Source organism: Ovis aries, chromosome 3, assembly GCF_016772045.2.
Source record: "Ovis aries strain OAR_USU_Benz2616 breed Rambouillet chromosome 3, ARS-UI_Ramb_v3.0, whole genome shotgun sequence".
Classification (NCBI taxonomy): domain Eukaryota; kingdom Metazoa; phylum Chordata; class Mammalia; order Artiodactyla; family Bovidae; genus Ovis; species Ovis aries.
Genome location: NC_056056.1, coordinates 56,543,533 through 56,560,106, shown reverse-complemented (window position 1 = coordinate 56,560,106; position 16,574 = coordinate 56,543,533). Strand labels below are relative to the sequence as shown.

The 16,574-nt window shown below is 41.6% G+C and overlaps 1 protein-coding gene across 2 annotated transcripts in view; it reads right to left on the bottom strand.

The window, feature by feature from the left end:
• DNAH6 (dynein axonemal heavy chain 6) overlaps positions 1-16,574 on the bottom strand; it is a 289,159-nt gene that overhangs the window by 98,635 nt on the left and 173,950 nt on the right. For both annotated transcript variants that reach the window (XM_004005864.5, XM_042246026.1), the window contains exons 47-54: positions 13,298-13,450; positions 11,412-11,552; positions 6,896-7,138; positions 5,460-5,627; positions 4,552-4,787; positions 2,745-3,006; positions 1,308-1,431; positions 113-309 (exon numbers count right to left, since the gene is read on the bottom strand). In XM_004005864.5, coding sequence (XP_004005913.3) covers positions 113-309; positions 1,308-1,431; positions 2,745-3,006; positions 4,552-4,787; positions 5,460-5,627; positions 6,896-7,138; positions 11,412-11,552; positions 13,298-13,450 — 1,524 coding nt within the window. The remainder of the gene's footprint in view (positions 1-112; positions 310-1,307; positions 1,432-2,744; positions 3,007-4,551; positions 4,788-5,459; positions 5,628-6,895; positions 7,139-11,411; positions 11,553-13,297; positions 13,451-16,574) is intronic.

Sequence of the window (16,574 nt, the reverse complement as noted above, 5' to 3'; positions counted from 1 at the left end):
CTAAGTTTCCATTATAGAGAACCTCCGTTTAAATCCAGAAAAATGACGCACACATCCCGCCTCCCGCAGTATCAGCTGCTTCTCAGTCCTCACAGGAAGTACGTTTGCTCACCGATTGCCTGTACTGGGCTGTGAAGGCCCCGTAGTAGGCCACACAAGCTGCTGCTATGAACACATTCCCAACGATATTCGATATCTCCTCGTTGAATTTCTGGATGCTTTCTTCCCATCGGACTTGCTCGTCTCCTAACGCAGCCGTCAGCTTTCCAGCACGTACCAGACGTGCTTTGGTCAGTGCCATTGTCTTTGCTAGAAAATCGAAAGAAAATCAGGTTATGTCATTCAGTATTTTCCTACAGTATAAGAAGTTTACTCATCTGCTTCTGCTTATAGCAGAATGACCATTATTTGGTTAATGATGTCAGTACATCTCTGGGAAACCTCAGGCCAATTTAGCCCAAGTTCTCATTTCAGAGCCAAGTCCAAGTGCTTTGAATCGCCTATGCAGAGAGTTCCTTTCACTTTATTTTAAATTAATTAATTTTAAATTGCAGTATAGTTGCTTTACACAGCTGTGTCAGTTTCTGCTGTACCACAGAGTGAATCAGCCATATATATACATATATCCCATCCTTTTTGGATCGCCTTCCCTTTTAGGTCGCCACAGAGCACTGAGTAGAGTTCCCTGTGCTATACAGTAGGTTCTCCTTAGTAATCTATTTTATGGGGGCTTCCCTGGTGGCTCAGACAGTTAAGAATCTGCCTGCAATGCAAAAGACCTGGGTTGGATCCCTGGGTCAGGAAGATCCTCTGGAGAAGGAAATGGCAACCCCCTCCAGTATTTTTGCCTGAAGAATTCCATAGACAGAGGAGTCCAGTGGGCTACAGTCGCAGAGTCTGATATGAATTTATACGTAGTATCAACAGTGCGTATATCTCAATCCCAATTTTTCAATTCATCCTTCCCCGTTCCCACTTGGTATCCATATGTTTGTTCTTCACATCTGTGACAGAGAGCCCCTTTTTGATACTCCTTTCTTCTGGCTGAAGACAGAGCTCTCTTCTTGTCCCTGTAGTATTTATTTTCTGGATCAAATTCACGTGCTGCTCTGTCTTATTCAGACATAGAAGCTGAATGCATACAATGTACTCAGTTCTTCTAATGTTATACTTGAAGGTTAAGGCCATCCATCTAATGCAAATACGCCCATATGTTGGATGGAAACTGAGATCTGACTGCCTGAAAACACTGCCTCCTTTGGAAAATCTGGCATTTCCTAACCAACACAGATTTTATAGTTACTTACCCAGACTTTCTTTCTCATTCACACTTTTGTCATATTCATCTTGTAAGGCTTGTATTTGTTCTTCCACTTGTCTTAGTAATGCTTGCTTTTCTTTCAAAGTAGCCATAGTGATATCAAGTTCAGCCTAATAAAATCAAGAAATATTTTAAGAATAAGCTCCAAACAGGGTTGAATTTGCCCATTTATAATGGGCTATTTTTTAAAAAATCAGATTTACTTTCTCTTTCTCCCCAAAAGATTTTGTTCTAAAAGATTTTGATATGATATACAAAATTAAACCAAATATAAAGTAGAATAAAATATAAGAGGAGGACTAAACAGAACAAAACAAAGCCCAATGAATCATAGAAAGATTAGCAAAACAGATGTACTAAGCATTTGGAGGTGAATTAGTTACTATAATGAACTATTCACTTTAAATGATAAACCAAGGCTTCCCTGTAACTCTGGAGCCAGAGAGCTGCAACTACTGAGCCCATGTGCTGCAACTACTGAACACCATGAGCCCTGGAGCCCATGCTTCACGACAAGAGAAGCCACTGCAATGAGAAGCCTGTGCACCGAGTAGACCCTGCTCACCACAGCTAGAGAAAAGGTCTGAACAGCAATGAGGACTCAGTACAGCTAAAAACAAATAAGTATTTTAAAAATGATAAAACAAATGAAATATTCATGCAATAGTGAAAACTAATCTTTCCTAACTAGTTCTCTAGAGGAGAGGTCTGAAACTATGGCTTGCAGGCCAAATCCAGCCTGCTACCTATTTTTGTGTGGTTACAGTTTTAAATGGTTAGGGAAAAAAAAATCAAAGGAATAATATTTCATAACACATGATAATTATATGATTTGAATTTCAATGACCATAAATAAAGTTATATTGAAATATAGCTACACTTGTTCATGTTTGAATCTTTCTTTTTTTTAAATGTTTACTTATTTATTTGGCTATGCTGGGTCATAGTTGTGGCATGTGGGATCTTTAGTTGCAGCATATAAACTCTCAATTGCAGTGTGTGAGATCTGGTTCCCTAACCAGGGATCAAACCGGACCCACAGCACTGGGAACGTGAAATAACAATCTCTACTAGCTACTCTGGTCTTCCCTGATGGCTCAGATGGTAAAGAATCTGCCTGCAATGCAGGAGACCAGGTTCAACTGCTCAGTTGAGAAGATCCCCTAAAGAAGGGAATGGCGACCTACTCCAGTATTCTTGCCTGGAGAATTCCATGGACAGAGGAGCCTGGTGGGCTACAGTCCATGAGATCACAGTCAGACACGACTGAGCGACTAACACTTTTGTGAAAATGAAAAATAATCTTCAAGAGCATGATTACTATCTATATTGCATAGGGTCTCAGTGGCACCACAAAAGAAGCTTGAATGTCTGATGATCATGGTCGTTGATTCTATAAGATATCACAACACAGACAATATACCTGCGCAGCACGGAGTTTCTGTCTCTTTGGCTCGACTTCTTTGACAACTCGGGAATACAAATCCATGGCTCTTACCCACATGCACATGGATTTACATGCTTTGGATACTTTCTCAACTTTTTCAGGCACAAAATCAGGATTATTAATATACTTTTGAAGTTTTGCCAGGATTTGAGGCTTAATATTTTCCTTATCATATTCTAAAAGCCTTCTTAGGAAGTTAGAGTCACCAAGAAGTTGCTTTGCTGTTGGCCAGTCAGGTCTAAAAGACACAAATGGTAAGTTAATAGCATTGCAATAAAGGAATGTAACAAAAGAAATGTATTCCTTTGAGAACGTTAAGATATTATTCTACAGATATATGTCAATTATGCATGATTTCATGGAATTGGACTGCAAGGAGATCAAACCAGTCAACCCGAAAGGAAATCAATCTTCAATATTCATTGGAAAGACTGATGCTGAAGCTCCAATACTTTAGCCACCTGATGCAAAGAGCTAGTTCATTGGAAAAGACCCTGATGCTGGGAAAGATTGAGAGCAAGAGGAGAAGGGGATGACAGGATGAGATGGTTGGATGGCATCACCAACTCAGCGGACTTGAATTTGAGCAAACTCTGGGAGATAGTGAAGGACACAGAAGCCTGGCATGCTTCAGTCCATGGGGTTGCAAAGAGTTGGACACTACTTAATGACTGAACAACAACAACGTCAACTGTCTATGTCATTAGTTATGTAACAAGTTTAACTTGCTCTGAGTCTTCCTATTATAAAGGAAATACAACACAATTTACTGAAAGCATTTTGCTAGGCTTTAAGAGCACCATGAGTTACTACTTTTGTTTTCTAGGCATATATTTATGCTATTTACTTTCATAGTGTGTCTAGCCTGTTTTTTCTTTTTAATATTTACAATGATGTTTCCTAAAATGTTCTTATTTACTGGTTGAAAGTGTTAGGTGCTCAGTTGTGTATGACTCTTTGCGATCCCATGGACTGTAGCCCACCAGGCTGCTCATCCATGGAATTTTCCAGGCAAGTATACTGGAGTAGGTTGCCATTTCCTCCTCCAAGGGATCTTCCTGGCCCAGGGATCAAATGTGGGTTTCCTGAATTTCAGGCTATCTGAGCCACCAGGGAAGCCCCATTTACTGGTTGAGCTATAGTTATAAAAACTCACTTTGTTTGTATCTAACTGACTTGCAAAATTTGTAGAATGATATTTATGTTAATTTCCACCTAAAATGGGTTTTGTTTTACTGCTACTATTACTATTGTTATTTCTAAGCAAGAGAGAAAATCGAAGATAATCTAAAGAAGCTATAAAGATAGGTGTTTAGTGATGTGTGTGTCACTTATAATTTAAAAAAAATACTATTGGAACTCCCCTGGTGGCCCAGTGGTTGGAAATCTGCCTGCCAATGAAGGGGACATGATCTGGGCAAATTCCGTGATGTGCCATGGGCCAGCTAAGATCGAGCACCACAACTACTGAAGGCTGCCTGCTCTAGAGCCTGTGCTGTGCATCAAGAGAAGCTACCACAATGAGAAGCTGGCATACTATAACCGAGCTGGACAGCAGCCCCTGCTCACCACAGCTAGAGAAAGCCCGCATAGCAATGAAGACCAAAAATAAAAATTAATAAATTAATTAAAAAATACTTTTAAAGTACCAATCAATTTGTTGGATGACTAATCGAATCAATGAGAGGCTGGAGGAAAGAATGAAACATGTAAATGAGAAGGAAGGAAAAAAGCAAAGAAATTCCACCAGGCATTTTGTATTGGGTGATTGTGAGGCACTCACTTGGCATTCAAGAGAATGGAGATGGCCTCCATCACGGTCATGACCATATCTGGAGGCTTTGTGAAAACTCTGATTTCAGATATATCTGCTTTATCTAAGGAATCCAACGCTTTGTTAGCAGCATCGAGGGCAGGGAGCGCTTCTTCAAGATCTCGCTGAGCATCGTCAGCTATGGCTTGAGTCTCTTCGGCTTTCACTTTTGCTATTGCTTCATCTTCTTGCACAATGCTACGGACCTAATCATTGAAACATGAGTGCTCAAGTGATCTCAGTATGTGAATTTCAGTGTTTAAAAACAAAGTGAATGATGGATAACCAATAAGGACCTATTGTATAGCACATGGAACTCTGTTCAATGTTCTGTGGCAGCCTGAATGGGAGGTGGCTTTGGGGGAGAATGGATATATGTATATGTACGGCTGAAACTATTACAACATTGTTTCTTAATTGGCTATACCCCAAAACAAAATAAAAAGTTTAAAAAGTAAAAAAAAAACAAGGCAAATAATAGTGAGTTATATTTACCCCTTTGAATCAGACCAATGATGAAAGAAGATTAGGTATACTGCATTTTATACTCTTCTTTGTCCATCTCATGCCATGATGATAAAATAATGGAGACAGAGTCATAAGAATGAATAACTAATTCATTCTTGGGAGAAGACTGGATGCTTTATACTTGTAGCTTGTACTTTTCTTACAACTTTCTCTGTCCCATTTCCTTGTTCTCAGAGAGAGAGAGCCAGGATTAAAAGCATGGCTAAACTGATCTACCAGTTCATTGTTTTAGCAACATATTTAAATTGAATTTAATAACATATCTAGAAAGTCCAGTTCTTTATCATTGTATGTAAGGGGTCAGCTGGTGGTCAAAGTGTCCTCACCCACTGTCAGGTGATGCTGCATACCTGATCTGCATTTTCTTGATCCACTGCCAATTTGTCCATCAGGGCTTCAACATCTTGTGATTTTGTTAAAAGGACAGGTTCTAAAGCTGAAAGATCTAATTTCATTTTATCTACTAGTACATTTGTTTCTAATAGCTTGGTGAGACCATTCTTTACCCGTTCACGTGCCTAAAAGACAAAGAAAATAACTATTATGTTGAGTATTACAAACTATGAGTTTATTGGTATCTCTATGTGATTTATGTGCTAGAATTTTGCATTCACAGAATTAGTGAATCAGTTTGTAATACTTAACACTGAACATACAGGAACACATGGCCCTGTAGTTCACCACAGTGGGTTTGCATCCCTGTCCCCTGGCCACGGGAGTAGGGCATCACCGAGGGATCACACTGTGTTATTTTTAGCCTCTGTGGTAGCTTGGTAGCATGGTAAATGAATTAAGGACAGGTTCAGATAGAAATTCCTGGAGTTCACATCTCTGGGAGCTTGTTTCCTTAGGATGGACCAGCAGGGCTGAGGCCCAGTGGAGACAGTGTCCCAGATACTTATCTCTGGTTGCTGAGGTGACCACAGGGGTAGGAAACCCTTGACTAGGATCAAAGGGCAGTATTTGGTAAAGAAGCCACCTGGAAATAACTTTTTTGAGGATGAGACAGAAAAGGTGGCTCAAATAGGCTGGTTTCAAAAATATCTGTCACAGTATTTTACTAGGCATACATTTACCAGGTAATATCCATTGAAAAACATTTAAAATATCTAAATGATAAATGATTTCATTTTTGTTATTTAAAATGTTGAAAATTTTAGGTCATGTTAATGATGATTACAATGATGACAATGTAGTAAACAGTAACTATTCTGAGCACTTATTTGTATCAGATCATATTCTAATACTTCACAGACAGTACCTTATTTAAATTCTACAACAATCCAAGAGGTAGATACAGATTTTTAAAAACCTTATTTTGTACTAAGATTGGAGTAGTTACAAAACCTGCTCCAAGTTGTTCAGGAAGAGTCAGAATGGAGGTGCTACCTGGTCTGCCTGACATGAGTCCTTGCTCTGAATGGGAACCACTGATAGGTAAGACAACCAAACTCCCATCTCCATTACTAAACCAAAAGTTTTCCTTCTTACTAAACACTGCAGAGGTGGCTAGATATGGGCTTAATTTAATTCTGTTACAATGTCCATATCACATCCCTGAGTCAAGGAATCTTACGTAAATGATAGAAGACAAAATATTAAGGAAGGGCAAGGCCTCTAAATGACCAACACAATATACTTTTTGGTCCTATTGTAGGTTGTCAAGGGCATGTTAGGATGGAGAGATGTCCAACAGGCAAGATGGCACATAGATCTTACACATTCTGGTAAAGGTTTTGAGACCAAGCCAAAAATTTTTTTTTTTAATTAATAATATTAAACTTACAGAAACTAACTGCTTCCTCTTTTCAGTCAGCATAGACAGGTAGAGATTGATGAGTTCCAAGTAGGAAGTGGGTGTTGTGTAGTACCGTCTTCGGAGCTCCACATAATAGCGTTCCGCCATATTGGAGACACTCAGGTGGACATTCACACACATGAGGGAAAGCTTTTCTCTCATTTCTTCATTTGCGGCATCAACATTTGAGAAAAACGTCTTTGATACAGAAAGAAGTGCTTCTCTGGGCCACTGTAAATAAAGATATGATTTGGAAAGTCAGTTGCTCATTTCCATAATGCATGGTTTAACTATTAAGAAAAATGCATTTCTCTGCAACTCTTCCTCACCTTGGCTCCCCTTCACTGTTACTCCTACTTGTGTCCATGATGTTTCATGAACTGAATGGCTGTGTTCAACAGATGAGCGTCTGGGTCGGCATTTGCTGACCCCAGCACAGTGTCTGCTACATAGAAGTTATTCAATAACTACTGTTGGTTGAATGGATAAGTTAGTCAGTTCAGTCGCTCAGTTGTGTCCAACTCTTTGTGACCCCCATGGACTGCAGCATGCCAGGCATCCTCGTCTATCACCAACTCCCAGAGCTTACTCAAACTCATGTCCATTGAGTCAGTAATGCCATCCAATAATCTCATCATCTGTCATCGCCTTCTTCTCCCACCTTTAATCTTTCCCAGCATCAGGGTCTTTTCAAATGAGTCAGTTCTTCAAATCAGGTGGCCAAAGTATTGGAGCTTCAGCTTCAGCATCAGTCCTTCCAATGAATATTCAGGACTGATTTCCTTTAGGATGGACTGGTTGGATCTCCTTGCAGTCCAAGGGATGCTCAAGAGTCTTCTCCAACACCACAGCTCAAAAGCATCAATTCTTTGGCGCTCAGCTTTCTTCACAGTCCAACTCTCACATCCATACATGACCACTGGAAAAACCATAGCTTTGACTAGATAGACCTTTGTTGGCAAAGTAATATCTCTGCCTTTTAATATGCTGTCTAAGTTTGTTGAATGAATGTCTAGGCTGAATGAATAAACATGGCTGTTTTTAATTTCATAACTAAAATCACATACAGGGATCTCATGTCCTTACTCTGCCTATTATACAATTTGAATTTGGTGTAATCACTGTCCTGTTTACCTCAACTCATTTGCTCCTCTCCTAACACTTTGAGCTCAGCTGAACGTCAGTCAAGTGCAACTCTCTGTTACCCTCATGTCTACAATCATGCAGCTAGCACAGCTAGAGAAAAACTCATAGCTGTGCTAACTGGTCTCATTGTCAATTCACGACAACTAGCTCAAGCGAGTACTTAGTGCAGCCCAGAAAAACTTCTGTGTTGTCTCACCCATCACTTCTAATTCCCCCGAGTATTTCACACCTTATGTTACTTCCTAAGACTACTAACGCTTCCTCTCTCTTCTTCACCATTCATGACTTTGCTCCCCACATAATTAAAAAAAATAGAAGCAACGCAAATAGAATTTCAGTGAGCTTTCACCCTGTCTTCCCCTCTACCTGCATTTTATGCTTTGGGGTGAGCTATGCGTGCTCCCTGCCCAGGTCAGCCCCTTCACTGGGAACTCCGTCCCATCTCTTTTTGCCTATTCAGTCAGGTCCAGCAATGCCTAACTCTGTCTGCTGCACCATCAATATAATTCTGTTTTCTGAATCATTTCCATCAGCACACGTGTGTTGCTTGTGTTCCCCACTTAAACATACTTTTCTTTTGACCTCACATACCCCTCCGGCTATTACCCATCTCTTGGTACTCTTTTGGAGCAAAACTCCTTGAAAGGTTTGTTTCTGATTCTTCTTCCTTCTCCTCTCTTGAACCTTCTCCCCCATCAGTTCAGTTCAGTCACTCAGTCATGTCCGACTCTTTGTGACCCCATGAACCGCAGCATGCCAGGCCTCCCTGTCCATCACCAACTCCCGGATTCCACCCAAACCCATGTCCATCAAGTTGATGATGCCGTCCAACCATCTCATCCTCTGTCATCCTCTTCTCCTCCTACCCTCAACCTTTCCCAATATCAGGGTCTTTTCCAATGAGTGAGCTCTTTACATCAGGTGGCCAAACTATTGGAGTTTCAGCTTCAACATCAGTCCTTACAATGAACACCCAGGACTGATCTCCTTTATGATGGACTGGCTGGATCTCCTTGCAGTCCAAGTGACTCTCAAGAGTCTTCTCCAACACCACAGCTCAAAAGCATCAATTCTTTGGCGCTCAGCTTTCTTCACAGTCCAACTCTCACATCCATACATGACCACTGGAAAAACCATAGCTTTGACTAGATGGACCTTTGTTGGCAAAGTAATGTCTCTGCTTTTAATATGCTGTCTAGGTTGGTCATAACTTTCCTTCCAAGGAGTTAGCGTCTTTTAATTTCATGGCTGCAATCACCATCTGCAGTGATTTTGGAGCCCCAAAAAATAAAGTCTGACACTGTTTCCACTGTTTCCCCATCTATCTGCCATGAAGTGATGGGACCAGAGGCCATGATCTTTGTTTTCTGAATGTTGAGCTTTAAAGCCAACTTTTTCACTCTCCTCTTTCACTTTCATCAAGAGGCTCTTTAGTTCCTCTTCAGTTTCTGCCGTAAAGGTGGTGTCATCTGCATATATGAGTTTATGATATTTCTCCCAGCAATCTTGATTCCAGCTTGTGCTTCATCCAGCCCAGCATTTCTCATGATGTACTCTGCATATAAGTTAAATAAGCAGGGTGACAATATACAGCCTTGACATACTCCTTTTCCTTTTTGGAACCAGTCTGTTGTTCCATGTCCAGTTCTAACTGTTGCTTCTTGACCTGCATACAGGTTTCTCAAGAGGCAGGTCAGGTGGTCTGGTATTTCCATCTCTTTCAGAATTTTCCACAGTTTATTATGATCCACACAGTTAAAGGCTTTGGCATAGTCAATAAAGTAGAAATAGATGTTAGGGTTTCTATAAAGTAGAAATAGGGTTAGAAATAGAAGCAACAAACTCTCTTGCTTTTTCGATGATCCAGCGGATGTTGGTAATTTGATCTCTGGTTCCTCTGTCTTTTCTAAAACCAGCCTGAACATCTGGAAGTTCACAGTTCACATACTGTTGAAGCCTGGCTTGGAGAGTTTTGAGCATTATTTTACTAGCGTGTGAGATGAGTGCAGTTGTGTAGTAGTTTGAGCATTCTTTGGCATTGCCTTTCTTGGGGATTGGAATGAAAACTGACCTTTTCCAGTTATGTGGTCACTGCTGAGTTTTCCATATTTGCTGGCATACTGAGTGCAGCCCTTTCACAGTGTCATTCCCCCATCACTCCATTGAAATAACTCTTGTCAAGATCATTGATAACCTCTACATTGACAAATTTAATAGTTTCCTCTTCTTTATAAATTCTATTTGCATTTGTTCAATGATTGTCATTGTCAACCCTTGCATGTGAGTAAATTCCCTTGCATGTGGGTTTTGAAGCTAATATAAGTACCCTTGAGTTCTTAGTGGACAGTGTGTTACCTTTTTAAAATCAAGCAACTTCAGACACATACCTGAAAAAGACAAAAACTTTAATTCAAAAAGATACATAGCCCCCAATATTCACAGCAGCACTATTTACAATAGCCAGGAGATGGAAGTGACCTAATTGTCCAGATACAGATAAATGGATAAAGAAGATGTGATATACATACACACACACACATATGTACATATATACAATGGAATACTAATCAGCTGCAAAATAGAATGAAATATTGCCATTTAAAAGCAACATGGATAGACCTAGAGATTATCCTACTAAGTGAAGTTGGACAGAGAAAGACAAATATATGATATCACTTATATGTGGAATCTAAAAAAATGACACAAATGAACTTACAAAACAGAAACAGACTCACAGACATAGTAAACAGACTTGCGGTCACTAAAGGGAAAAGGTGGGGGCAGGGATAAATTGAGAATTTGGGATTAACATATACATACAATTATATATAGGTGGCTTAGATGGTGGGCTGCTGTCTACGGGTCGCACAGAGTCAGACACGACTGAAGCGACTTAGCAGCAGCAGCAGCAGATGGTAGAGAATCTTCCCTCAAAGCAGGAGACTGGGGTTCAATCCCTGGGTTGGGAAGATCTCCTGGAGAAGGGGATGGCTACCCACTCCAGTGTTCTTGCCTGGAGAATGGTGGGTTACAGTCCATGGGGTTATAGAGTTGGACACCATTGAGTGACTAACACTTTCACTTATATAAAACAGATAAACAACAAGGACCTTCTGTATAGCACAGGGAATTGTATTCAATATTTTATAATAACCTAAATGGAAAATAATCCGATATATATATATATATATATATGTGTGTACATACATATATGTACAGACATATATAACTGAATATATATGTAACTGAATCACTTTGCTATACACCTGAAACACTGTAAATCAATTACACTTTAATAAAAAAAATTAAAGTCAAGCAAGTCCAACTTCTCAAAGAGATATGTTGTGATGTCACTGACCTGGACAAACCAGTCAATGGTGCAGCAGTTCACAAGGGATGGAAACATCCGGCATCGGGACCGGAAGGCCTCCCCAACGGGGCTCATGCAGAGCACAATGTGCAGCTTCTGACGGACTCTGCTGATGAAATACTGAAACACCTGACAAAAAGAAAGATACTTTCAATTTAGAATAAGGCTGAACCCATGATGAAAATAAGTGTTGGCTAATGCATCTGACTCTACCAATAGCAAATTTAAAGTTTGTGGAGTGGATGCGTGAATTGTTTTAACATCCCATTCCAAGTCCCTTCTTCTCATGCAGACTCAAAAGATTAAATGATATTTTTCAGACTCTGTTGCAACTTGGGTTTGGGATGGGATATGAGTACTCCTCATCAGTGGATTTAAGAGACCCCTTGAATAAAGTGGAGAGGTGTGTTCATACAAAGTTTTGCTTTGAGGTAGAAGACCACTGGGAGAGAGAGACACGGTGCAGGGCAAATGTTTTTGCAGGTGCAGAGCCCAGCAGAAATGGCATGGACCTGTTGTCACTATCACTGGATATGGCTCCTTACTTCAGCTCCTCCCAGCATGGTGGGGGACACATGGCTTGGGAGCTGAAGCAGTAGCATTCTGGGTTAGAGGCTTCCTGGCTCAGCAGAATGACAGTGGCAGACACAGAGCGTCCTTGACTGTTGACTTCTACAGTGTCATCTCATAATCATTTTCAAGGAATTCAGCATGGCATCCCTTTGTTTAGCCCTCCCAATGTTAAAGCCACTTCTGCTTATAATAGTTGTCTGTGCCCGTAAGTCCTGACCTAGCAGTGGAGGGAATTCTCATGAAAGGACACAGAAGAGATAATATGAGAAAGAGTGGCCAAAAAGGATAAGATGCAGAAAGAAGAGAAAGACCTGGGATAGACAAACAGTGGCTTAGAGAATCTAGCACAGTGTTGGAGAAATGAGAGTGGACCGCAGCTGTGTTTTGTGCATGTGTGTGTGTGTGAGAGAGAAAGAGAATGCATTTCATAATTCTGCTGATAGGCTATTGTTGTTGTTTAGTTGTGAAGTCATGTGCAACTCTTTTTGCAACCCTATGGACTGTAGCCTGCCAAGCTTCTCTGCCCATGGGGTTTCCCAGTCAAGAATACTTCAGTGGGTTGCCATTTCCTTCTCTAGGGGATCTTCCTGATGGACCCAGGGATTGAACCTGAGTCTCCTTCATTGTCAGGAGGATTCTTTACCACTGAGCCACCTGGGAAGCCCTCTTGCTGACAGGACATGGAATCAAAAGCACTGAACTCCTCAGGCAGGGCACTGGGGGCGTGTGAAATAAACTTGTATTTAAGAAGGATAAGAGAAGCTTTCCAGTTTGGATAGGATGATGACCCTCTGTGGAGAAGGCAATGGCAACCCACTCCAGTACTCTTGCCTGGCAAATCTCATGGATGGAGGAGCCTGGTAGGCTGCAGTCCATGGGGTCACTAGGAGTCAGACACAACTGAGCGACTTCACTTTCACTTTTCACTTTTATGCATTGGAGAAGGAAATGGCCACCCACTCCAGTGTTCTTGCCTGGAGAATCCCAGGGACAGGGGGAGTCTGGTGGGCTGCTGTCTCTGGGGTCACACAGAGTTGGACACGACTGAAGTGACTTAGCAGCAGCAGCAGCATGACCCTCTGTAGGTAGTAGGGATTCTGTTTTGTGCTTTCCCTAACCATCTCCAGAAGTCTCATGAACCAATGCTTTAAATGTAGGAAATAAAGTACATAGGATTAAAAACAAATTACACTGAAAAAACTCTACCCATGGACTGCTTAAAAGGGTTTGTGGATGACTGGAAAAAGGCTGAGACAACTTTTTCTTTTCCAAAATCTTATTACCATTTTGACATGTCCTACCTCATCTCTATTTCCCTCAGAAATTCCTACTTCTTTTGCTCTTGGTCTGGTGGCTGCTAAAACCTGCTCCAGTTCATCCTTTTCAAATAAATTAGGCACTTCACCTGAGTTCAGAATGTTATTTATATCTTCTAGAAACTCTTCCACTACAATCTGTAGAAGAAAGCAGAGTGGTCATTATAAATTAGTCAACCGTTTTACATTTACTTCCTATACATTATAAAGCAAACATATGATCTAAAATTCACATTGAGTTAATTTTATCTTTAAAAGAAGATAGCCTTGGGGGATCAAACCAGTCAACACTAAAGGATATCAACCCTGAGTATTCACCGGAAAGACTGATGCTGAAGCTCCAATACTTTGGCTATCTGATGCCAAGAGCTAATTCATTGGAAAAGACCATGATGCTGGGAAAGATTGAGGGCAGGAGGAGAAGAGGGCGACAGAGAATGAAACGGTTGGATGGCATCACTGACTCTATGGACGTGAATCTGAGTAAATTCCAGGAGACAGTGAAGGACAGGGAAGCTTGGCGTGCCGCTGTTCATGGGGTAGCAAAAGTCAGACACAACTTGGCGACTGAACAACTACAACAATCTTGGGAAGTAGCCAAGATGTTAAAGCAGGATAACCCTGAGCTCACCTCCTCCCACGGGCACACCAAAATTACAACTATTTACAGAGCAATGATGAATGAGAATGACCTACTTAATGCATATAAATAAAAACAGAATTAGGCAAAATGAGGCAACAGAAGAGAATGTTGCAAATAAAAGAAAAGTGAAAGTGTTAGAGGCTCAGTCCTGTCTGACTGTTTGTGACTCCATGGGCTGTAGCCCACCAGGCTCCTTTAGCCATGGGATTCTCCAGGCAGAAATACTGGAGTGGATTGCCATTTCCAGGAATGAGAGAAAATCCCAGAAGAAGAGTAAATGATGGCCCCTTCCAGATTTTATTGGTCCACTTTGGCAGAGACTGTTCTTTGCCAGTCAGCTCAGTTTGGGTTTCTGGACATGTCAACTGGTAACATCTTTGAGCAGGTGGGACTTGCTATCAGTGTCTATTTTGGGGTGAGGACAATGCCTGAGTTCTGAGGTCATAGGTGATGCTACTGGCTGAGAACAGTTGGACAGGACTTCCGACTTGGTTTTGAATGAGCAAGGCTATAGGATGAACTTTGTGATTCCCTGGGTTCTCTGATCAGGTTTCCTAGACTATCAGAACTGGGTACTATACTTAGCAGTAGGTGGCACTAGGAATTAGCTTTCCTGTCCTGGCAGAGTGGAATAACCGGCTTCATGTGCAACAAGGATGTCTGTGGTCTTGACTCTAGCCATCCTGCCTGGCTGAGTGGGTCACTGGCTTTGCTGTGTGGATGATCTGCTCTTCCTGCCAGACTCTCCTAAGCACTGCTGGGCTACACAGCTTTCCAGGTGTTCTGGTCAGGTTCTTTGACTGGGAAGGGCCAAGAAGTACACTCAGCAGAGAGCAGAGTGTGACTTAGTTCCCCTGCCTGGGTGAGTGGGAGGCCTGACCAGGCTCCAGGGCTGGCAAGGCAGTTCATTTGAGGACTTGGAATCAGGCAGATCTGCATCTGCTGAGCTCCTTGGTCAGACTGACTCTGCACATGAGTAAAGCTGCTGGCTTGGACCATTACTTGGGTGCTGAGGGTAAAAACTTGGTCTGTCATGATCGGAGTGCTGGTTATTATATCCTCAAGCCTTCTATGTCACAACTGGATTCCTAGGGGTCAAGGGCTGCAGAGTTTCTCACCATCTCTGTGATTCGAGACTGGAGTGAAACCCCAACGTGGCCCAGAATACCGGGGAGCAGGATGTCCATCTTGGCCTCTTTCTTCCCACTGGAGGAACTGGTAGGCTCGGGGGAGACCTCTTAATGTGATGCTGCGATGGCCTGGGGGTAGGGCAGTGAGGTCAGTGTGTAACTGCTCCTCTTATCCTTCTAACATGGTCTCAGTCTCTGTGGCATGCGGGTATGCTTCGGCCTCACCCCCGTGTCCTAGGACTTTCTCCATGTCTTATCCATGAATGATTGTGAGTTGTTCTTGTGAGGGGGAGCTAAGTGGGGACTGAGCTACATGGCCATCTTGGTGATGTCACTTGCTGTCACTTTGTTCTTGCATTATTTTCCTGATGTCATGAAATTGTTTATCTGTGTTCTCTTGCGACTCTCAGAGAACCTTTTGAATGATTATTTTGAGTTCTTTGTGGGCCAGCTTGTGGATCTCCATTTCTTGGGGCCAGTTATAGGAGGGTTACCATGGAGTTACCTTCCCCTGATTCTTCACGATCCCTGTAGACGTAAGTAGTGTCAGTGTATTCGAAGCAGCAGTCAGATCGTCCAGATTTCATGGGATGACTTTGGTAAGGGAAGACTTTTACCTGTAGCTTGGGGCACACTGGGGTGTTAGACTCCAGGTCTAGGGAGGCAGGGCATCGGATGCGGGGGCATGTGGTATGTGAAGGTTATGTCTCTTCCACTCAGGCTACTGGGGTCCACAGGATCAACTACTATGCGCACTCTGCGAACACTGCAGAAGGTTCGCAGGGGTTGCAAGGGTCACTGCCGTCCTCAGCGGTGCCTCCATGTGCAGGGCCCAGGGCAGGGGGCTGCTGGTGGCCACATATTCAATTCTCGTTTGTAAAAGATATTTACAAACTCAGATATAAGCTCACTGCATGTAACATATGTTAAAAATATATGATAAAAATATGTGTTTCCTATTTTGTGATCATACTTAGTCATGTTTACAGTGCTTTGGAAACTGAAATGAAGTTAAAATATTTATATGTCAGATTTATCACTTATTCTCTGGATGATTTCTGTTTAAAAAATTAATTAAAATTTATATATATGTATTAAAAATTTTTGTGGGAGTATAGTTGATTTACAATGTTGTGTTAGTTTCAGGTGTCAAACAAAGTGAATCAGTTATACATATACCTGTATCTACTCTTTCTAAAGATTCTTTTCCCATATAGGCCATTATAGAATATTTAGTAGAGTTCCCTGTACTGTACAGTATGTCCTTATTAGTTATTTATTTTCCCTAATATTAAAATACCCAAGTGTAATCAATGTAGAAAATGAAGTGAAGTGAAGTGAAAGTCGCTCAGTCGTGTCTGACTCTTTGTAACCCCATGGGCTACACAGTCCATGGAGTTCTCTAGGCCAGAATACTGGAGTAGGTAGCCCTTCCCTTCTCCAGGGGATCTTCCCAACCCAGGGATCAAACTCAGGTCTCCCACATTGC